This window comes from Capricornis sumatraensis, chromosome 5 (genome assembly GCF_032405125.1).
Source record: "Capricornis sumatraensis isolate serow.1 chromosome 5, serow.2, whole genome shotgun sequence".
Lineage (NCBI taxonomy): Eukaryota > Metazoa > Chordata > Mammalia > Artiodactyla > Bovidae > Capricornis > Capricornis sumatraensis.
Genome location: NC_091073.1, coordinates 116,349,140 through 116,373,181, shown reverse-complemented (window position 1 = coordinate 116,373,181; position 24,042 = coordinate 116,349,140). Strand labels below are relative to the sequence as shown.

Genomic DNA, 24,042 nt, shown 5'->3' with positions numbered 1-24,042 from the left:
CGACCCCATCTACCTCAGAGGGACAGGCTAAGGGTGAAAGTCGAGAACAGATAGAAAAACGTGTTTTTTTTAAAAAGTATAAAGCGCTATTCAAACGCGAGGCAGTGTTGTCATCACGGAGATCCACCCCTTAGCACGTCCCTCCTCTTTCACCTGGACACCTCGTCTTCCTTTTTTTAGGGTCGCTTTAACCCTTAGGACCCTATTTCTTGATCTCGGCAGGGGTCCGAGACTCCCGGGTGACTCTCCCTGACCACGATCTGAGACCCCAGAGCCCAGAGGCCAAATGGGCAGGCTAGGTGCCCGAGGGGTGGTGGGGGTGTGTGCTGGCTTCCTCGCTGTCCTTTCAGGACCGTCCCTGCGGGAGGAAGCCCCTCGGTCCACCCCGTGAGAAGAGCTGGGCTGCCCCTTCAGCCGGACAGGTCTAGGGGACTCCCGCCCGCCCCTCCCACCCTCAGGGGGACCCCCGTCTGGAGTGCAATTCCTGTTCCCAATTTCCAGCAGGTGGCGGCTCGAGGGAGGGAAGGCGCCCAGAGAACCGAGGGCGGGATGGTGGTGGTGGTGGGGGACGGGGGGAGCCTCAGGACGCGACCCCCAGGCTCGCCCCGCCATCCCCGTCCCCTGGCCCCGGCCCTGCTCCTGTCGCCGCCGCCGCCGCCGCCGCCGCCAGGCCCTAGTCTCGCTCGGGCGGCGGCTGCAGGGGCCGCGGGGCGCCCAGGCCCGAGCCGCCGCCAGGGCCGCCGCCGCCGGCGCTGTGCACACGCAGGTGGTCCTTGAGCGACTCCTTGTAGCGGAAGCTTTTGCCGCACTCGCCGCACGTGTAGGGCCGCTCGCCCGTGTGGATGCGCTGGTGCTTGAGCAGGTTCTGCTTGCGGATGAAGCTCTTGCCGCACAGCGCGCACTGGAAGGGCCGCTCGCCCGTGTGCAGCCGCTGGTGGTTCTGCAGGTGCTCCTTGCGGCTGTAGGTCTTCTCGCACTCGGAGCACTTGTAGGGCCGCTCGCCGCGGTGGGTCATCTGGTGGCGGATGAGGCCCGAGTGGCAGTTGAAGCTCTTCTCGCACTCGGCGCACTCGTACGGCCGCTCCTTGGTGTGGCTGCGGTGGTGGATGATCAGGCTCTTGCGCACGCCGAAGCTCTTGCCGCACTCGGGGCACGAGTAGGGCTTGCTGCGCGCCCCGCCGCCGCCGCCGCCGCTGCCGCCGTGCAGGAGGAGGCTACGCCGGAGGCCGCCCGGGGAGCAGCAGCTGCCACAGCCCCCGCCCGGACCCCCGCCCGCCGCCCCCACGCCCCCGCCGCCGCCGCCGCCGCCGCCGCCGCCGCCCGCGCCCCCGCCGCCCTCGCCGCCCGCACCGCGCTCCCCGGGCAGCGCAGGGAAGCCGTCGTCCAGCAGCGCGCCCCCGCCGCGGCTCGGGGGGCCGCCCGCGTCCTCCGGGGGCGCCGGCAGCGGGGGCAGGCTCGGCGGGGCGGGCTGCGGCGGCGGCGGCGGCGGGGGCGGGGCCGGGTTCTTCACCATCAGCAGGCTGTCACCTGTGGGGAGAGACACGAAGAAGCGACATGCTGATACGGCTCGTCTGGGGCGCGGGGGACCCAAACCGTCTCTGCGAGGCGGGGTGGGGGCCGGGCCCTTGATTAAGTCCTCTGAGGCCTCCTGCGAGTCATGGGCTGGCGGGCCCCCAGCTCCCCCCGAGGATGAGGGAATTAAACACGGCTGCCTGACCCTCGGACCCGCACAGAACCGTGAGCCGGAGGCACCCGGACCCGCACAGAGCCGTGAGCCGGAGGCACCCGAAGCGGGTAGCTGGGGGGGCACGCCGCTAGGTCAGGAAACTCCCGCAGATGCTGGGAAGAGCGGCGCTCTGCGAAAGCTCCCTTGAAAGGCAGAAATGCCCGGAAATAGACTTAACTGTATTGATGTTTGATGCTAATTTATCTAAAGAGAATTTCTTGACAAGAAGGAAAGAATTTGCCAGAACCTATCCCAGGTGAACCCACCACACAGGTGGCTCAGGCAGTAAAGAACTTGCCTGCAATGCAGGAGACCCGGAGTTCGATCCCTCGATTGGGAAGATCCCCCAGAGGAGGGCATGGCAACCCACTCCAGTCTTCTTGCCTGGAGAATCCCATGGACAGAGGAGCCTGGCGGGCTACAGTCCACGGGGTGGTGGCAAAGAGTCGGACTCAACTGAGCCACTGAACCACCACCACCATCCCAGGTGAAAAGCCTGTCTAAAAGCCTAGGGGAGTGGAATGCAGGGAGCTGGGGGCATGCCTCCCACCTCCCTTGTGAGGTTGCATTTCCACCTAGCATGCAGCCTTTGGCCTCCTACAGCAGTGGGGTCAACTGTGTTGGTGTGAGTCCCATCTGGCCTCAGATCCCATTTGTGGGGAGCAGACGTCATGACGCTGTGCACCCCCTCCTGTGGAAGCGGCTGCTCGGCCAGCCTCCCCAGGAAGCACCAGTCTTGCTCCTGCAATGATGCTCTTTGCTTGCATCCCTGCCTCTCCATAGTCCATGCTCCCACACTACCATGGGGTCAGAGGGACACAAAGCCTAGAGCATTGATCAGAGCCGCGACCTCAGGCCAGGACTCTGACCCCCAAGGAACCACTCGGTTTGATGACCGTGTTCAGGAGCCTTCTCCTTCCTTCACCCTCCATCATCACCTCCTGGATCCCTCGTTCACAGTCCCTTCTTCCTACAGGAGCCCCAAACCATGACATGTGTTCCTTACCAGCTGCTCCTAAACAGACTGGGCTGAGCCCGCCCCGCACCCCTCCTCTCAGCCGACACTGCCGGGAGGTCTGGCTGTGGCCTCTGTCACTGCTGCACTGTGGGCCCTGCTTCTCCCTCTCCACAATCTGCTCCTCTCATTCCTTCATAGGTGTTATTCCCAAGAGGACCCCCAAGGAAACCTCCATCTCGGGGACTGTTTCCCGGGAAACCCAACCCCAAACGGTCCCAATCCTCCTCTGATCCTTCGTCACGCTCAGTATGGGCACGTTTTTTGGTGCTCTGCCTTCCTGACCCAGCTTAGCTCCTGGGTCCCTCTGCCCCTTCCTTTGTCAGGGTTGCCCAGGGGACCCCAGTGTGGGTAACAGCACTCAGGCAGCTGAAGACTGCTGGAGAAGATCACATGTCTCAGACCCTGGCCTCCTACCCTGCAAATCAGTGTGTCCCATTTTTCCATTTTCCAAGGAGATGTCACACCTTCTCCTCCAGGGTCTAACGTGAGGACTTGATAACTCTGGAAATCCCTGGCCAGTAGCTGATTCAGATACAAGCACATGACCTTGTTCTGGCCAATGAGATGTGTTTTCTGGGAAGGCTTCCTCACTCCCTGGAGAGAGTGTAGGGAAAAAAAAAGATGGTCTTTCCTTCCCTTCTAGGGCTGGAGGTGATGCTTGGAACAGCTGTGGCCATGTTGCTCCATCCACACCACAGGTGGACGAGCAAGGATTGGAAAGAACCTGGGGCCTTGGATCCTTGAACTAACCGAGACTGAAACCAGACCACCTCTTCATTACGTAAGAGAATAAATGTCTTTATTCTTTGAGTGTGGATGGGTGGGTTTCTGTCCTCGGCTACCGCAATTCTCTTTTTTAGTTTTATTTTTTTGTCTTTATTCTTTAAGGCAGTTTGAATGAGGGTTCGAAAGCAGTGAGTATCCTTCCAGACACAATGGTACAGCTTCACCCAGCTTAACCCTCCCTTGACTTCATGTGCTCCCCTATCCAGCTACCAGCTCATCTCATTTCTCTGTTCCTTTTCTTTCTAAGAGTTAGCTATACTTGCGTTCACTACTTCTTTACCTCCATTCTCTTTCAGACTTTCACAATCAGGCAGCATGTCCCAGCATGCCACTGAAACTTTTGTCAACATTCAGCTCCTCTCGCTCCCAGTCCACTCTCCTTTCCCTGGCTGTTAAGAAGACTCTTGAGAGCTCCTTGAACAGCAAGGAGATCAAACCAGTCCATCCTAATGGAAATCAACCCTGAATATTCATTGGAAGGACTGATGCTGAAGCTGAAGCTCCAATACTTTGGCCACCTGATGCGAAGGGCCGACTCACTGGAAAAGACTCTGATGCTGGGAAAGATTGAAGGCAGGAGGAGAAGGGGATGACAGAGGATGAGATGGTTGGATGGTGTCACCCACTCAATGGACATGAGTTTGAGCAAACTCTGGGAGCTAGTGAAGGATGGGGAAGACTGGTGTGCTGCAGTCCATGGGGTCACAAAGAGCCAGACATGACCTAGCAACTGAACAACAGCAACACAGAAGATGTTATCTCCAAGACAGACATATCTCCAAGAAGATATGTCAAAATCTGGATCCCCCCAGTGGTTCAGAGTGTGACCTTCTTTGGAAATAGGCTCTTTCCAAGGGTAATTAGTTAGGATGAGGTCATACTGGAGGAGGGCAAGCCCTTGATCCCACGTGACTCCTGACCTTACAAGACACAGACACACAGACGGTGTGAAGACAGAAGATTAGGGTGATACATCCACAGATCAAAAGACAGCAAAGATCACCAACAGACACAGAGGCTAGGAAGAGGCAAGGTGGGGTCCCCCACAGCTTTAAGAGGGAGCAGGGCCGCGCCAAACCTCTGACTTCAGACTTCAGGCCTCCAGAACTATGCGAACAAATGTCTGCTGCTTCAGCCATCCTAGGAAACTAACACCCCTGCATCCTCAAAAGGAAAGGGGTCAATGCTTTGATACAGGCCTTTGAAAGGCCGCCACGACAGAGCATCACCCTGTAAGGGGCAGGGTGGGTGAGCAGCCATCCCTCTGGACCAAATACCCAGGGGCCCGGCTGGGTGCCCCACTCACCGGGGCCAGAGTCTAACCCGAGCTCCCCGTCCATGGAGTCGCGTGGGCCCCATGGGTACGGCTGTTCCTCCTGCTTTATCCATGATAAGATATCGTGGGCGGAGATCAGAGACTCTGTTTGGGGAGAGAAGGCAGACTTAGAGCCTGTTCATTTCACCGAGCATCCCACCAAAGGCTCAAACACCACCACACGCAGAGGCCACTGCTCTGCTCAGAGAGCATGTGCCAGTCTGGGTATCCTGTGCCCCCACCCTCTTCGAGGTCCTGGATGGACTTCACTGATGCTGCTGCACCTGGGCTCAGCCAGGCAGGAGGCCCATCTCTCAGGAGGCCCGTGTGGCAACCGAGCCAGGACTGGGATCCTGGGAGCCCCAGGGCCATCTGTGGGGCCAGGCCAGAGGGGAGCCCAGCCTCTGACAGCCCACAGGACAGAGGGAGGAGGGCGAGGCCTTCATGATCAGCGACGGCAGAGGCGGTGGACAAGGGTCATTAATGAGAACTGCAGCAGAACGTCCGCCTCCCTTATCAGGAAGCGCTGCTTCCTCGTCTGTCCTGGAGCCCTTCAGCTCCCCACCCCAAACTGTGCGACCCTGGAGAGCTGACAGACTACACGGAACCCCAGACTCTACATTGGCTTTTCTGCCTGGTGTCCCCAGGGGTCACAACCACCAAATGAGATGACGCTGGCCTCCTCCACTCTGCAAGTATACGTGAGTGCATGCACATATGCATACACACGTGTGCACACATAAGCACATATACACACATGCACACACGCACGTGCGTGCACACACACACATACACGCACGTGGGGCCTGGCTGGGCAGAGCATCCCTACTGCTCTTTTATGCTCCCCTTTATGCCTGGACTACCCCCAGAAATTTTCTGGGAGTCATCTAGCTAGTATTCGCTCAAGGAAAATTCCAGAAAATGTAAATTACTTTCTGTCAGAAATATGCACAACCTTTAAAAGGCTTTTGAGGGACTTCCCTGGCCGTCCAGTGGTTTAGACTCTGTGCTTCCACTGGGGTGCAGGTTCGATCCTGGGACAGGGAACTAAAATTTCACATGCTGCGTGGCATGGCCGAAAAAAGTACAAAATAAATAAAAGGCTTGTTGATTATACTTCAGAAATCAGCTAAGTCATTTCAGTATCAGTTCACTGACAGGACAAATTATTGATGTAAGGATTCCTTTAAAGAAACCCTCCTCGCTTTTCTAGTAGTTACACACAAAAATGGGTACAAAGTCGTCCTCTGGGGAACACACAGTGGTTCATTCCCTGAGTTTCTCACTGGCCTTGGACCAAAGTGACTCAGTCGGGTTGATTTCCCAGAAGATAGGAACATCACCCTCCATGTGCTCTGGCGGCCCGCTCACCTGAGTTGGGGTCTGTTGGGATGTCCCTCTCCGCCAAGTCCTGCTGGTCCCACACGCACGGAGGCTCCTCCTGTTTGATACGGGACAGGAGATCCTGGGCGGAGGCCGGTGAGTCTGCTTGATGGGACAGAGCGGCAAAGGGGTTAAGGGACACAGGCCCGCCCACCAGGCACTGCTTTATGTCTCTCAATAGGTTCTTTTCCCTAAACGTCAGCGGTAATCATTCGAGGTCATTAAAGCTTTAGGTCAGCTTGGCCCCCACTGCTGGCGCTTTTGCTGAGAATAAGTGGAAACTACGGGGGAATGATGACATCACAGGGATGCCGCTGAGAGAGCTTGTCTGTCCTTCAGGAATGTAACCCCTTCCACGGAGCTTCACACCAGAAGCCTGAGCACCGGCATGAGGGAGGTCTTCCTCCTGCAAGGACCAGCCAGGGAAATGACACTTCCAGGAAGCCTTTGGGAGACAGTGAAGGACAGGGAGGCCTGGCATGCTGCAGTCCACGGGGTCGCAAAAAGTCAGACACAACTGAGCGACTGAACAAGAAAGCCTTTTATCTTCACCATCTTAGCGGGAATTTTCTAAGATGTAACCTACCTGTTCTTTCCTCTGCAGACTCCATTAAACTTCATCTACCTTTTATTGCCTTCTTATCTCAAAGACTCCACTGGAGATAGTAACATGGCTATCTATATAAGCTTTCAAGGAATGAGCTGGATGAACTGGAAAGCTGTCTTCCTCTGCTGGGGGGCTGTTACTACTCACCTATGAATATGAGGCTTTGACTAAGGGGATGAAGCTTGTGGAGCTCTAACCCATGGGTAAGTTAAGAGCTTATCTTAACTTAGAATATACTATCATCTTAACTTATAGTCACAGGGCATTACTGTATCTTGTGATGGGTAATTTTATGTGTCCACTTGTCTGGGCAACAGTACCCAGATAGCAGGCCAAACATTACTCTGGATGCTGTTAGGCTGTTTTGTTTTGAGGAGTTTAACACTTAACCCATAGACTTGGAATAAGGTGGATTACCTTCGGTTATGTGGGTGGGCCTCTCCCACCAGCTGACGGCCAAATAGGAAAAGACTGACTCCCCGAGGAAAAGTCAATCCTACCGGCAGACTGCCCCTGGTTTCCAGCTGGCAGAAGCCAACTCCTTCAATTCAATCCCTCTCTCTTTACACATGTGTGTGCACGCACACACCCTACTCTTCTTTGGAGAACTCTGACTAAGCCACATCTTCTCGAAGAGAGTGCTCACGTACACATGTTGGATGGATGCTGTCAAAGAAGAAGTACCCAGACTGCCCGTCAGGACGGCGCCTAGGGCAGGGGGGCGGCTGGCACAGAGGCAACAGCTGTGTTTGTTTAAAACAAATCAGTTCTTCCCACTTGGGAGCAGGTCTTAGGGACCCACAGTTTCCCCACCCACCGAACCTCTAAAATGCTTCACTCTCGGTACTTCGGCAGACACTGTTTTTCAAGGGGAGAAACGAGTAGTTAAAACCTGATGTTACAAAGAAGAGAAAACAGAACAGCTAAGGCTAGAGGTGCTGGCCCCTCGTCCCCATCACGCACTGTGTCTGTGCCTCGTGGGAAACCCTGTCTTTCCTATCCATCAATCGTGGACCAACACTTCATCTTCAGCTCAGGCCTCTGGCCGGGCACACCTGTCAGAGAATGCTGGGCACCTGCAGACCACGCAGACCCTTCTCTCAGCCACTCAGCCCGGGCAGCCAGGTGGCTCACTCACCGGTTATGGACTCCGTGGGGATGGCTCTCTCCTCCAGGCCCCGCTGAGCCCGGGCGCACAGGGCCTCCTCCCGCTTCACCTGAGAGGACGCGTCCGGTGCCGGCCCCAGGGGCTCTGCTCCTGGGGACAGAGGGTCACACGGTCGGTACCGTTTTCAGGAATGATCGTCAGCTCGGGGTCAGGGGCACAGCCGACAGCGCTCGCCAGGGAAGAGAGCACAGGGGCCTTGGGTTCCTATGGGCACCAAGAACCCTGAGGAGCAGAAGGGCCTGGGAGCAGGGGGTGATCAACCCCCAGGACAAGGGGGTGGGCCATGCTGCAGAGCAAGGTAAAAGAAGGCAGGCAGAGAGCGCGGAGACAGCCCGTGCTGGGTGGCTGCTGTCAGGGTGGGCCACAGGGCTCCCTCCACGTGGGAGACATCCGGCTTCATCCTGCACCCCAGTCAGAAAGATCAGGCCAGACACACACACACACACACCTGCACCAACAGACACAGACGGACACACACACCCATACCAACAGACACAGACAGACACACAGATAGACACACCAACAGATAAACACACAGACACAGATACACAGACACACAGATAAACACACAGACACACCAACAAACAGACACACAGACATACACACATAGACACACATAGACACACACACACCAACACAGACACACACACACACTCACAAACACACACACACAGATACACAGAGACATACTCACGGACACACACACACAGACACACTCAGACACAGACACAGATAGACACACACTGATACACTCATAGACACACGCAGACACACCAACAGACACAAATAGACACACAGACATACACACAGACACACACAGAGACACACACCCACACCAACACAGACACACACACAGACACACACAGGCACACACTTACAACACACACAGACACACACACAGACATGCACAGACACACAGACACACAGATAACACAGACACACTCACAGACACACACAGACATACTCACAGACACACACAGACATACTCACACACACACACACACAATTAGCAGGAAGTTAGAGTGGGCAAAGGGAAGCAGCCCAGCCCCATTCCTGGATGGCTATCGCACAGCATCCTATGCATAAGGGACAATAACTCATGTTCCATGTAGACCCCAAGACGTGACCACAGGGCATCTTCCTCTTAAGAGGCTCTCTGGTGTGACCTACACCACCAGCCCCGGCAGGAGACAGCTCAGGCAGGAGGAAAGAGACTAGATGAGGAAACGGAAGACTCGGATCTGGGTTTCAGGTCTGCTCTCCGCCCAGCCGATGAGTCACTTGGCCTCTCTGGCTCTCAGTCTGCTCCATCCCCGATTAAATGGACACCGTGGTCTCTGTCCTATGTGACACAGGGATAGATGACAATTCAGTGGAACAGCTGAGGTTACACTGCTTTCATGGGAAAGGTCGTCACAGCTGCTGACCTCAAACGTGTGTGGTGCTTAAGCCAGGGAAGGAGCCATTTAGACAAAATGTCCAGAATAGGCAGATCCATAGCGACCAGTGACTGGCGGGGTACGGAGAATGGGAGTGACTGCTCCCGGGCGTGGGCTTCCCTATGAGGAAATGTTCTGGAATTAGATAGTGCTGATGGCTGCACCAGCCTGTGAACCACTAAATCCTGCACTCCAAACGTGAATTTATGGCAATGTGAATCACATGTCAATAAGGATCATCGAAAAAGCAAGAGAGTTCCAGAAAAACATCTATTTCTGCTTTATTGACTATGCCAAAGCCTTTGACTGTGTGGATCACAATAAACTATGGAAAATTCTGAAAGAGATGAGAATACCAGACCACCTGACCTGCCTCTTGAGAAACCTATATGCAGGTCAGGAAGCAACAGTTAGAACTGGACATGGAACAACAGACTGGTTCCAAATAGGAAAAGGAGTATGTCAAGGCTGTCTATTGTCACCCTGCTTCTTTAACTTATATGCAGAGTACATCATGAGAAATGCTGGGCTGGAGGAAGCACAAGCTGAAATCAAGATTGCCAGGAGAAATATCAATAACCTCAGATATGCAGATGACACCACCCTTATGGCAGAAAGTGAAGAGGAACTAAAAAGCCTCCTGATGAAAGTGAGAGGAGAGTGAAAAAGTTGGCTTAAAGCTCAACATTCAGAAAACGAAGATCATGGCATCCGGTCCCATCACTTCATGGGAAATAGATGCGGAAACAGTGGAAACAGTGTCAGACTTTATTTTTCTGGGCTCCAAAATCACTGCAGACGGTGACTGCAGCCATGAAATTAAAAGACGCTTACTCCTTGGAAGGAAAGTTATAACCAACCTAGATAGCATATTGAAAAGCAGAGACATTACTTTGCCAACAAAGATCCGTCTAGTCAAGGCTATGGTTTTTCCTGTGGTCATGTATGGATGTGAGAGCTGGACGGTGAAGAAAGCTGAGCACCGAAGAATTGATGCTTTTGAACTGTGGTGTTGGAGACTTACAAGTCCCTTGGACTGCAAGGAGATCCAACCAGTCCATTCTAAAGGAGATCAGTCCTGGGTGTTCATTGGAAGGAATGATGCTAAAGCTGAAACTCCAGTACTTTGCCCACCTCATGTGAAGAGTTGACTCATTGGAAAAGACCCTGATGCTGGGAGGGATTGGGGCCAGGAAGAGAAGGGGATGACAAAGGATGAGATGGCTGGATGGCATCACTGACTCGATGGACGTAAGTCTGAGAGAACTCCGGGAGTTGGTGATGGACAGGGAGGCCTGGTGTGTTGTGATTCATGGGGTCGCAAAGAGTCAGACATGACTGAGCGACTGAACTGAACTGAACTGAACTGAAGGAGAGCAGACTGGGAGGGAGGGGGCTGTCTTCGAGCAACCTTCTAGGGAGGTTTCAGTGAACACGCCCTCCACATGTAAGACAGGAGGGGCAGAGGGCCCCGATAGGAAAGCTGCTGTGACGAGGCAGAGAATATGGTTGGAGGACTGGATTTCACCTGGTCCGACACCGTCAGGAGAGCCGAGTCCCTGAGAACCCGCACACTTCCTGTCACCAGGTGTGATGTTCTCAGGGAACTGGATCCTTAGAACATAAGATTCCCCTCGGGTGAGGGGACAGCCTTGGAGGGTAAATCTGTCTGTGAGAACAGGCTGAGAATGCTGGAGATGACAGCCGGGCACAAAGCAACCGGCCACGTGCACCACGCGCACCACTCACACCACGCACCCTATGTACAGCATGCATACTAAGCACCCTGTGCATATCACGCACACCACACACCCACACAACCACGCACACCACACACCTACGCAGAGCCCTCTCTGCCCACTTGCCTGGGCAGGGTCGCTCCCATGTCTAGCGCCCCAGTCAGGCCTGGGAGGCCGCCCCTCTCCATCGTCTCCAGTTTACCTGGGCATCTCAAGTGACATGCCTCTAACCCAAAAGACGAACCTCCATGGTGCCCTTCCTGGCCCTGAAACTTCCTGTATGTGACCGCCCAATCTGCAAGGCGGCAGAACCGGCCCCACGAACAACTAAGAGAAGCCGCGCCCCGCTGCCCCCCGGAACTCATGCTGGGATGGGGGCTTCTCTCCCGCCCCACCCCGACTTGGGGCTCTCTGCAGCTGCCATCACCTGTGTCTGGATCCATGAGGATCTCTCTCTCTTCTGGGTCACGCTGCTCCCACACGCAGGGCTCTTCCCGGGGCTCAGCCTGAGATGGGGCTTCCGGCTTGGACACGGGTCCCTCCGAGTCTGGAGTGAAGTGGAAGGCAAGGAAGGGCTGAGGGAACTTCACCAAAGGGTCTCCATCAAGGGTGATGGGAAGCCCTCCCCTCCTCTACCCTGGCGCCCCTCTCGGCGGGCGGAGGTGACCGTTATGTCAGGTCACCTCTCAGGAGAGTCTAAGTCAATGGATCCTCCAGTTCCTGGTGGAGAACTAGCTGGGTTCTGGAACCCAGAAACAGCAGCAGAGACCGGTGGCTTCTCCAGGGCTGCTGGGAGGTAGCGCCTAGGGATGCTGTTGGGCTGTATTCGAGAATAGTAGCAGCAGAGTGTTCAGTTCTGTAGTAACAGGCCCTGTTCCTGGGTCTTTACTTTCCATACTCTTATCAATTGCTCTAACTTCCTAACAGGGAAGCACATCGTCTCTTGAATTTCTGTGAAGTATAAACATGAAACACCTTGCCTAGGGGTGCACCCTGGGTTGAGAAGCATGTCACCCCTCACTCCGAAGATGCTTGGCTGGGGGACGGAAGGCACACTTACCCAGGGACATCAGGGTTTTGTAGTTCTCCTTAACCAGGTTGTTGTAAAGCTCCTTCTGCCATTCATCCAGGTTCTTCCACTCGTCCTCGGAGAAGTAAACAGCGATGTCCACAAAAGTCACTGGAACCTGGGCCAACAACAGTGTTAGTCTGGTGCTTCCTGCCTGCTGATCCTCCCCAGCTCCCGGGAGGGGTACTGACTGCTCCACCCCAGACTCTGGCCCCAGTCCCCATGGCCCCAACCTCCCCATCCTGCTTGGCCTGTCTCAGTGGAGTCAGTCCACTCTGATTCTCCTGAGCTTTCAATAACAGATGGTCACCACTGCCTTTTAAAAATGAGGCATTTCAAAGTTAGGTGACAGCCTGGATGGGAAGGGAGTTTGGGAGAGAATTGATACATGCATATCTATGGCTGAGGCCCTTCGCTGTTCACCTGAAACTATTACAACATTGTCAATTGGCTATATGCCAATACAAAATGAAAAGTTTAAAAGTTTGAAAAAATATATAATAAAAAAATTAAAATGAGGCATTTAACCATATCCTTTGTAAATTCACTTTAAGGTCAACTGGGTACCCAAAGGTCAAGCTTTTGGTGTTCAGGGTGACAGACATAGAGTAGGTTCTTGCAGTCTCAGGGAATCAAGTACAATAAAATCCTGTTGAGAAGCTGTATTTCTGTCACCTCTAGGTGCACAGCTACATTTTTGTCACTAAAACTTGCTGGTGCTTAGGCTCTGGCATCTTGATCTGTTTTGGGCACCACTATGACCAACCTAGATAACACATTCAAAAGCAGAGATATTACTTTGCTGACTAAGGTCCGTCTAGTCAAGGCTATGGTTTTTCCGGTAGTCATGTATGGATGTGAGAGTTGGACTGTGAAGAAGGCTGAGTGCCGAAGAATTGATGCGTTTGAACTGTGGTGTTGGAGAAGACTCTTGAGAGTCCCTTGGACTGCAAGGAGATCCAGCCAGTCCATTCTGAAGGAGATCAGCCCTGGGATTTCTTTGGAAGGAATAATGCTAAAGCTGAAACTCCAGTACTTTGGCCACCTCATGCGAAGAGTTGACTCATTGGAAAAGACTCTGATGCTGGGAGGGATTAGGGGCAGGAGGAGAAGGGGACAACCGAGGATGAGATGACTGGATGGCATCACCGACTCGATGAACGTGTCTGAGAGAACTCCGGGAGTTGGTGATGGACAGGGAGGCCTGGCGTGCTGCGATTCATGGGGTCGCAAAGAGTCGGACACGACTGAGCGACTAAACTGAACTGAACCGAAGCGATGTCCCAAGCATCTAGAAGCTCGTAGTTCGGAGTCAGTAAGCATTTCCTGGATGTGTTGAATGGTCTTCACCCACATGAGGAAGGTCCCGCTGGAGCCTGAGTCGTCAGTTGTCTAACATCAGTCACAAGGTTCAGGGCATCTCGTCTGCCCCATAAAGCTGTCATCTCGGGTGGGCGAGGCCTCCTGTCTGCCCATTGCGGTCACTCACCAGCATGACCTCATCTGCATAGAATCGTTCAGGATGGTTTCAGTTCCGTGACTTTAGGATCTGAGCTGCCCTGTGCTGACCACCAGCCTCACCTCCTAACACTTTCTGTTCCTTTCCCCCTCACCCTGAAACCCAAGCCCTCGGTTCTCCCCAAGCCCTGACTCTTGGTACCATCCTTCTTGGTACCTGACACGTGGTACCTCGGTGTGAATTAGAAAAAGCTGCCCTCTTGGGCAGGCCCGCAGGTGTGCTGTCTGGTGAGTGGGCAGTGCCTCTACACAGAGGAGAGGTGCCAGTGCCAGCGTCAGGTGCCACATGTGCAGCTGGATGCCGCCTACCGCCTGGCAGCTCACTCCCATCTGTAGAAACAGAACTAGAACTTCTAATCCCCTGGACCTTCCACAGACTTGGGCGAACCCCCAGCCTAGGAAAACTGAGGCAGAGCCATCTTCATTTAAATTCCCTGCCCGAGATAAAGGTCACAAAATTCTGCAGGTGACAATCGCGATACACTCTGACCTCTTGGCTGAGGCTCCAGGCTGCTTCGCAAGCCTCTTGGCTAGCTTGTTCCCATCTCGCTGTGTTCCCCGGGAGGCTTCTTTCGAGCTCTTCGCTCTCCCCAGCCATCCCCAGTCTCCCCTTGATGGCAGCTTGCTGGTCGCAAGCTCCTGGCTCGGCCCGTCTCCCAGGTGAGCCGACTCCCCACATGTGCCCTTCATTTCTCCTTCTCCTCCTGCTTGTGACACTCAGTCCATGCCAGCTTCTCCCTCTGGCATCTTCCGTCTCTCCCCACCCTGCTCTCACTTCAGGGCCTCCAGCCCTCCACTCTGCCTCCTTCAGTGAGGCTACGTGCCTTCTTCTCCTGAAACATTCCAAGGACCTCCCTGTCCAGGGGTGAAGACTCCACACCTCTACTGCACGGAGAACGGATTCCATCCCTGGTCAGGGAACTATAAATAAGATCCCACATGCCCCTTGGCATGGCTCAAAAAAAAAAAAAAAGAAACATCCCAAGATGCACGCTCTGTGTTTTCTTCACAATCCACACATCCCTCACCCCCTGAAATCTGCCCATTGTCTGCCCCCCACTGTCTGAACCACCTCCTGGGAGGTTATCAGCTTCCTGCCGTTAACCCTCGACCCCTCAGTCCTCACAGAGGCCAGAGCGCCTTCCTGAAATCTCCCCTTGCTTGCTTCCCACAGCCATGGAGCCCGGCTCTCATCCTCCTTACAGCTCCTCCTTCTTCCCCCCGAGACCAAGGTCCGGCCCTCACTGTTCCCTGTTTCCTTGCTTTCCCCTTGGCAATTTCTTTCTTTCTTTTTTTTTTTTTTTGCTTGTGTCTTTTACAAGTTCTGTGGGTACCTCTTTGTAGATGACACTCTTCAACTTTCCCTTCAGAGTTCACATTTCAACGGTCTTCTGACTGGCTTCGTTTATTCATCTTTTAAGGACCTCACACTAAATGTATTCAAAACCAAGTTGGTGGAATTCTCTGGAGATACAATGGATAAGCATCCACCTACCAATGTGGGAGATGTGGGTTCAATCCCGGGTCCGGGAAGAGTCCACGTGCCGCGGAGCAACTAAGCTCGTGTGCCACAACTACTGGGGCCCACGTGCCCACAGACCAGGCTCCACAGCAAGAGGAGCCACCACAGTGAGAAGCCTCCGCACCGCAGTGAAGAGTAGCCCCTGCTTGCCACAACTAGGGAAAGCTCATGTGCAGCAGCAAAGACCCAGTGCGGCCAAAAAAAAAAAAAAAAATCTGTTACCTTTTCCAACACACCAACTCCTCTGCTTCCCTTCACCAGTCAAAATTCCGGGACCATAGTCTCCCAGGTGGAAAAAGATATCACTTTGCAAAAACTTCACTGTGCTAGGATGTGGCAGAAGTCTGAAGCATGGTCCAAGACTACAGGCAGCCTACAGTTCAGCCAGACAGAAAAGATTATTCATGAATTATCCATGAATAATTACACAATTAATAGAAACCACAAGGCACAGAGCAGCTGAGAGACAATGGCCTTCCTTGGATCTGACAAAGAGAATGCATCTAACAAGGCCAAGAGTCTACAAGGAATTAAAACTATGGCCCGCAATATTAACAGTTTCATGGTGCCTTATGGTTGTGGATATTTTAAAATACATCCACAAATTCTTTGTCCCTTCAAAAAATAGAGCCTAATTCTTCTCCCACTGAGTGTGAGCAAGACTGAGTGACTTGCTTCTAATAACAAAAGAAGTGATGGTCTACAACTTCTGCTGTTTTGTTGTTCAGTAAGTCATGTTCAACTCTTTGCAGCCCCAGGGACTGCAGCACACCAGGCTCCTCTGTCCTTCACTATCTCCTGGAGTTTGCTCAAATTCATGTCCACTGAGTTGGTGATGATATCTAACCATCTCATCCTTTGCCACCCTCTTCTCCTCCTGCCCTCAATCTTTCCCAGCTTCAGCATCTTTTCCAGTGAGTCAGCTCTTCAGATCAGGTGGCCAAAGTATTAGAGCTTCAGCATCAGTTCTTTCAATGAACATTCAGAATTGATTTCCTTTAGGATTGATTGGTTTGATTTTCTTGCAGTCCAAGGGACTCTCAAGAGTCTTCTCCAACACCACAATTCGAAAGCATCAATTGTTCAGTGCTCAGCCTTCTTTATGGTCCAATTCTCACATCCGTACATGACCACTGGAAAAGCCATAGCTTTGACTCTATGGACCTTTGTTGGCAAAGTGATGTCTCTGCTTTTTAACGCACTATCGAGCTTTGTCATAGCTTTCCTTCCAAGTAGCAAGCGTCTTAGTGGAGGTGATGGAATTCCAGTTGAGCTATTTAAAATCCTAAAAGATGATGCTGTTAGCGTGCTGCACTCAGTATGTCAACAAATTTGTAAAACAGCTTCCGAGGCTTGGTCATAAAAGTTGCTACAGCTTCCATCCTGGTCTCTCTTTCTGGATCTTTTACTCTGGGGGAAGACAGCTGCCATGTTATAAGGATGCCTGAGCAGCCTTACAGGACAGGTTCAAGCAGTGAGGACCTAGCTGAGGCTTCCTGCCAGGAAGGAAGGAGCAACTGGAAGCCAATCCTCCAGCCTCAGTTGAGCCTTCAGATGACTGTAGCCCCAGTCAACAGCGTGACTATAACTTCATGAGACTCTGAGCCAGAACCACTCAGCTAAGCTGCTCCTGAATTCCTAACCCATGGAAACTGTAAGATGATAAAAAATAATTTTTTTAGGCTGCTAAGTGTTGGGGTATTTGTTACACAGCAATGGACAACTAATACAATGAGCTACATGGTGTTGTCACAGCAGTCCTCGCAGCTCCACAAATCAAGCGTATTATCATCTTCATGTTACAGATGAGAACACTGAATCTCAGAGGGACCTGCTGGGAATTCACTTACTGAATGACTTATTTAAAGGTCAATTCTTTCCTAGCAGGGATTGAGGAGGCCCAGAGACAACAGAAAACATACCTGACCTGTGGTAGGAAAACTGATACGTGGTGAAGCCAAGATTCAAACCCAAGCTTTCTGCTTCTGGACCCCACAAGTAAGCCATGTTCCATGAGGTACAAATCAAGACCCTGACACATGGTTCAATGCACAGTGGGGCCAGGACTCGGCACTTAGTTAAAGTGCAGAGCACAGACAACAGCAAAGGGCAGCGTGTGGGGAGATGAACACAAGCAACATGGTTTATACGCCAAACTCTACACAGACCAGCCCCGCAGGCTGCAGCGGCAGAGGGCGGCTTAGGGAGGAACCGCTGTTAGGACTCAGCTCTGTGAGGCCTCAATGGATCACCGCCCAGCACCTCCTCTGGCCAAGCCACTGGCTGACTGCCAGAACCAAAGATAAAAAAGGGCCAGGCCCTTATGTGGAAGCGTGAGCCCTCCAGCTGCAGAGTCACTCAGCACACATGTTTTGCTACAAGCAGGTCCTGTCGCAGGCACTGGGATGCTGCAGTGAACCACACGGAGGAAAGCCAACCAAGAGACACAGAGAAAGTATTTCAGATACCTGAATACTTAATTGCTTGGAGGAAATGAGAGCAGGGACCAAGGAAAGGGTGTGCTGGGCTGGGTGGCCATGAAGGGGACACTGATCCAGTGACAGCTAGCAGACCCCTGATGGGAGCGACCTGCAGGGGGGCGGCTTCAGTGAAGGAAAGTCCCTGCCAGGGGGACCCTGTGGTGCGCTGGCAGCAAGGAGTGGGCCAGAGGGGGTGGAGGGAGATAAGGTCAGAGGGGTGGGTTTGAGGGAGGGGACCACTGACAAAACGGAGGTTTTGAAACTGAATAACCTGGGGAGCCATTTGAGGGCTTTAAACAGAGGTGATATGACTGATTTATATTTCTCAAAAGGATCAGTCTGGCTGCTCTGTTGAAAATAGATGGTTTGGCGTGGGGGCCAAGGATGGAGACAAGGGGACCAGTGCGGAGGCCACAGCAGGAATCAGACAGGAGGCAGCGGTGGTTACAATTAGACGAAGGTGGGAACAGTGAGGTGGCGGGGGGTGGGAGCGGGGCTGTGTGCATATTTTGAAGAAAAATCAGATAGTATTTACTAATATAATGGAAATCAGGTGCGAGAACGAGAGGAAGCGAGGATGACCCCGAGGCTTGCGGCCTGAGCAGCTGGAAGGATGAGGATGACTTTGAGGAGAGCAGGGTTCGGGCAGAAATCAGAAGTTCAGTTTAAGTAAGTTAGTAAGTGAAAGTAGCTCAGTTGTGTCTGACTCTTTATGACCCCATGAACTGGGAATTCTCTCTAGGCCAGAATACTGGAGTGGGTAGCCTTTCCTTTCTCCAGGGGATCTTCCCCACCCAGGGATCGAACCCACGTCTCCTGCACTGCAGGAGGATTCTTTACCAGCTGAGCCATGAGGGATGCCCGAGAATATTGGAGTGGGTAGCTGATCCCTTCTCCAGGGGATCTTCCCGACCCAGGAATCGAACCAGGGTCTCCTGCATTGCAGGCAGATTCTTTACCAACTGAGCTATCAGGGAGGCCCCAGTTTGGTTTGAGTTAAATCTAAGATATTTGCTGACAGCCTGATGGAGATGCTGAATTAGCAGGCAGGAATGCGAATCTGGCATTCGAGAAGGAAGTCTAGGCAGGATACAGAGAGCAAGAGTGGGAGGGAGAGACTGCACTCGGGAGCTGACAGCACACAGGCTGCATCTACAGCGCTGAGCCTGGGTGAAATCATGAGGGAGGGAGGAGAGACCGCAGGCAGGCCAGGAGGAGCCCGGGACCACTCCAAACATAAGAAAAGGAGAGGGAATGGCAAAGAAGACTGAGAAGCAGCAGCTGGTGCTGTAGGGAAAGAACCAACATGGGAGGGGGGTCCGGAAGCCAACAGGTGTTTCTAGGAAGGGTGGTCTTCTGCATGAAAGGGCAGGAAGATGAAGACTGGGAGGTTAATACTGTGGTTCTAATGATCCCTGGCTCTATGGACACCATCAGAGCTCTGGCAAGACCAACAGGATGACGAGGTGGCGGCAAGAGCCTCAGCCACATGAGTTCAGGGAGAATAACCCAATCCCCAGGTTACTGGAAGACTGAGAAGAGAGGAACACAGTAAATGAGACCAGGGAGGACGCAGCAGCAGAGTCCAGACAGTGAGGAAGTCCACAGGTCAGATGGCCTAGAACTACAAGGGGATGTGGGAGAGACAAAGGAGGCACTTACAGGGGGAAAAACTTAGAGGCATAGCAATCACAGTGTACAGACTTATTTACGTTCTCATTTGGGCAGCTCAGTTGGTAAAAAATTGGCCTGCAATGCCGGACACCCAGGTTCCATCCCCAGATCAGGAAGATCCCCTGGAGAAGGAAATGGCAACCCAATCCAGTATTCTTGCCTGGGAAAGCAGCCCGTTGACTGAGAGTGCAGGGTTGATGGGCCAGGAGAAGGTGGGAGGGAAAACAGAATAGGAAACGGAGCATGAATTCTGATCATGAGATGGGCCCGCTGGTGACGGTCATGACTCCAGCAACTCTGCTTGGAGTGGTTTCGGGTCTGTCTCCAGCCGCGTGCAGAGGAGCAGGCGCAGACCGCAGCCAACGACAAACGGTCTTTGAAGGTGTCAAGGCGAAAACCCAGGCGGGAAAAGCTTTAGGAATTTGCAGACACCCAGACCGCTTGGGAGGGACTGGGAGCAGAGAGGGCAAAAGGCTCACAGACAGAACCCACGGGCTCTGTGGGGAATGGATGGAGGCCAGCCTCCCTGCAGAAGAACGTTCCAGACAAGGTTGTTCAAATGGAGGCCAACTTTGAGAGGACACCAACATTGGGCAACAGGGGGTCAGAGACGTTTGTGAGAAGGCCTGACGAAATGAAATCAAGGTCCTCACCGGCCTCCCTGCCCTTTGGGGACCACCGCTTACCTTGGGGACCTCGCCCTTGCTGCCCGGGGGCAGCCGCAGGACCCAGAAGTTCCTGTTCCTCAGCAGGTTCTCCATGTTCTCCAGCCGCCTCTGCAGCAGCCCGTACTCCTGCAGCAGGGTCCCCAGCACGGCCCACTTGCCCTCCATGTGGTTCCCGAACTCCACGGCCGTCTTCTCGCAGTCGGCCAGCTTCTTCTCGGCCGTCCCCGTCCGGCCCTCCAGGTTGAGCAGCTGGCTGGCCTGGGCGTCCACCTTCCTCTCCACGGCCTGGATGGCGGCCACCACGGTCCAGAGCGAGATCTCTGCCGTGGGTAGCTGGGGCTCTCGCATCATGCGGTCGGGGAAGACAGGGGCCCGATCTGGGAAGGGTGGGAACTGGAAAGGCATCGGTCGCCGGGCGTCCATGTCCCATTCCTGAGCCTGCGGGCAGGGTGGGGGAAGTGATGGCCAGCATGAGACCCCTTGTAAGGAGCGAAGGTGGCCCGAGAGCAGGGGACAACGCGTCAAATGCTGCAGATCCCCATTCTCCTGCCAAGCCCCTTCCTCTCCGGCTACGGCGTTCACTAAGGTCCGCAGCAGTAGCTGGGCACCCACCCACCCGACCTTCCCACTCCTGGCCTGCGGGAGTCGGGCTGGTCACTAGTCTACCACCCACCTTGACCCATGGCAGGTCAAGGTGGTGGACCCTGGCCTAAACTGTCACAGGCCACTTCTCTTTGACGAGACCAGCTGCTTTCTTCGCGGGCTAAACTTAATGGTGAACTCCGAAGAGCTTGCCCAGCATTTGCTGCTTCAAAGCAAAAATGTTCACATCAGTCACGCGCCCCCTAATCGTTCCAGCAATCTCTAAGCAGGTTAGGGCAAGAACGATTATCCTAGAGCTCTGCTTTAAAGATGATGAAATAGAAGCCCAGAGAAGTGCCTTTCCAGAGCACAGCTCTGCACCGCCTACTGGAGCGGTTCTAGGTGCTGCAGGTTGACAAAAACACAGTTCAGATAATGGGGCTGGGGGCACCGGAGACACTGGGAGCCCGAGCCAGAGAACAAGCGAGCAGCCTTGTCTCCTTACACAACTGTGTATTCATATTTTCCAAAGTGGGTGTGCCCGAAAATGTCATTCCCTGAGGAGGGGGGAGGGGGGAGCATTTCTAAGAGGAGGAGAAGATCCCCCCACCCCTCCTGCTTCCCCAGGGGAGGGGTACCCAGTGGCCCTGGCCCTCCAGTACCCCCAGCTCTGGGTCCTCACCCAGAAAGGCAAAGTCCCCAGGATGCAAGTTAAGAGTTGATCCCTATGACCAAGAGAGGGGTGGTCACTGTGTACTGTTGACCCGGGGACTGGCCCCATACCCCACCAGCACCCAGGGCTTGCTGGACAGCAGGGCTGAAATGGTCTCTCCTTGCCATGTGACAGGAGAAGGGTCACTTTCTGTTCTCTCTGTTGCTGCTGAAGGGGCCCTCAGGATGGGTGAAGTGGAGACCTGTTACTTAGAGGTGAGCTGGGCAGGTCAGGACAGACATGCTCACGGCCCTCTCAGACTCGGCACGGCTGTGGCAGCCACAGAGGAAGATCACACAGGTTCCAGGGAGCAACTCCTGACATGGGAGAAAAGGCAGCAGGGCCTGGGCGAGAGGTCCTGGCATCTCCAGCAAAGCTGTGCCCTCGGCACACAGAGGTGTCATTCCAGCCGGGCCCACCGAACAGGTCAAGGGCTGACGGGTGGAAGTTCAGAACGTCACTGGGCCCAGTTTACTTTTCGCAGGTGTTGGGGGAGAAAAATTTTCCTTCTACCCTTCTAGGTTCTTCCCTGGTCTCACAGTCAAATTGCCATAAGTCAGATCAACAAGAGAAAAACAATTTCAGTAACACGTATACCTCCTGTATTGGAGAAGGAAATGGCAACCCACTTCAGTATTCTTGCCTGGGAAATCCCATAGAGGAGCCTGGCAGGCTACAGTCCATGGGAGTCCCAAAGAGTCTAACACGACTGAGTGACTAAACAAACAAACATACCTCCTGTAAACATGGGCGAGACCCAGAGACCTGAGTGATCCGCCAAAATGACCCAAACCACTGTATGAAGTACCATCTTCAGCTAAAGACAAAGGATGATGTTGGGGGGCTGAGGAGTTAGTTATGGGGGTGCCCAGGGAAAGGATAGGATGTAAGGGCACAGGTTAATGCAGATATAAGTCGCTGCCTTCTCTGATAAAGAGTTTTTAGCGACTGAGTCATGCCCTCTTCCTGGTACAGCGATGGAGGTTTCTCTTCTACAAAGGGAACTCCTACTTGGTTTTCAGAGCGTCTCCTGTGCCTGCAGCTCCTCTAAAATAACCATCTTAAAATAATCCTGGTGCCAAGGAGGCAGATTTTGGGGCAGCAGATTCTGCTCCCCTGAACAGGTTTGGAGATGTAAGGCTGAAACATGGTCAGACAGGACACAGCAACTCCTGGCCGACGTGTCAGAACCTGGCTGGCTGAGAACCAGGCCAGGGACAGAGTGGGGCTTGGCGGAGTCCAGCCGAGGTCAGGTCCCACCCTCTGCCCCTGGCAAAGCCATCGAGGCCTGTCTCCGCCTCACACACAGCCCTGGAGCTCTGGCTCCCCAATTCGTCTGCACCGTGAGCTCCTCCTTAAGGACTGGTGCCCACTCTCAACCCCAGAGACTCAGATTTCACCGGTCTGGAGGAGGCTTGGGAGTCAGGAGTCTTGAAAGGTGCTCAGGTGCTTCTAACAGTGCGGCCAAGTTTGCCCACCGCTGGCAAGAGGGCAAAAGCATCTCTCACCGGCCCCTTCCTCGATCACAGCCGGTGCCAGGGAGAAACGTGAATCGCTATTACACTTGGGGAGAGATGATGGCCGTACAACATTTAAACACACCTTTCTGTCTGAGTTGGCCGCAGCGGTAAAATCTGACCAGGGACCCCGCGCGCCCACGTCCCCGGCCTGGCGCGAGGCGGCCGGCCAGCCCCTAGGCGAGCCCGGGCCGGGGTGGGGGACGCGGTCACGGCGGGGACCGCGCATTCCGGGCCCTCCCCCCGCAAATCCCCGGCCCCGCGGGGGCCTCCCCGGGGCGCCGGCTCCGGGCCCGGCCCGCACGCGGCCTCGGGGGCCCGCCGCTCCGGGGTGCGGGCGGGGGCCTGCGAGGGCGCCGGGCCCGGCCTGCCGCGCGAGCCCCTGTCCCCCCGACCCCACCCCCGCCCGCGGCCCGGGGCCCCCCGCCGCCCCGGCCCCGCGCCCCGCCCCCACGGCAGGCGGGCGGCCATGGCGCCGGCGGGGGTGCACCCACCTGCATGGGCGGCATTCCCTCGGCCATTTCCCCGCGCAGCGCCGGCTCCTGGTGGCAGACCTCCTCCGGGGGCAGGGCCTGCGCCCAGCTCCAGCTCCCGCTGTCCAGCCCCAGGCCCTGGATGCCCAGCTGCTGAGGCTGCGGCCGTGTTGACACAAACTGCATCCTGGGAGCGCTGTTCCCCCGCTCGGGCCGGCCAGGGAGAAGAAGAACGTTTTCCAGGCGCCTTCCCCCTCGCCGGGGCCGGACAGCTCCATCTACAGCCCGTAGGAGCAAACAGTCCCCTTCGGCGGCGCTCCCCGCCCCTCCGCCGCCCGCGCCGCCAGCCAATGGCCTCCGAGCTCCTGCCCGCCTGCGGGGACCGACGGGGGCCGCTCCGGGGCCCGGAGCCACCGCCGCCCCGAGGTGGCCCTACCGCCCGTGGGCCCCTCGGTGCGGGTGGCCTACCCCAAAGTCCCCAACCGCTCAGGGTCCCAAGCCCGGGGAGGGATTTCTGTCCGTTCGGCTGATATCTATTGGGCATCCCAAAGGACCTGACCCTTCTGAAAAATGTTGCAGTTGTCTTCAGCCACCTTTGTTCTGGCCTTGCCTCTTGCCTCACTCCTTTGCAGGCTTCACCTCCCCC

General features: G+C 54.7%; 1 protein-coding gene across 1 annotated transcript; it reads right to left on the bottom strand.

The window, feature by feature from the left end:
• Positions 1–673: 673 nt before the first annotated feature.
• On the bottom strand, positions 674–23,601 carry ZNF282 (zinc finger protein 282). The gene is made up of 8 exons (XM_068973253.1): positions 23,418–23,601; positions 20,131–20,550; positions 12,242–12,368; positions 11,609–11,728; positions 7,974–8,093; positions 6,217–6,330; positions 4,837–4,950; positions 674–1,527 (listed from the first exon to the last, which is right to left on the bottom strand). Exons 1-8 carry the CDS (start codon positions 23,580–23,582, stop codon positions 674–676), a joined length of 2,034 nt encoding a protein of 677 aa, XP_068829354.1. The 5' UTR covers positions 23,583–23,601.
• Positions 23,602–24,042: the final 441 nt, after the last annotated feature.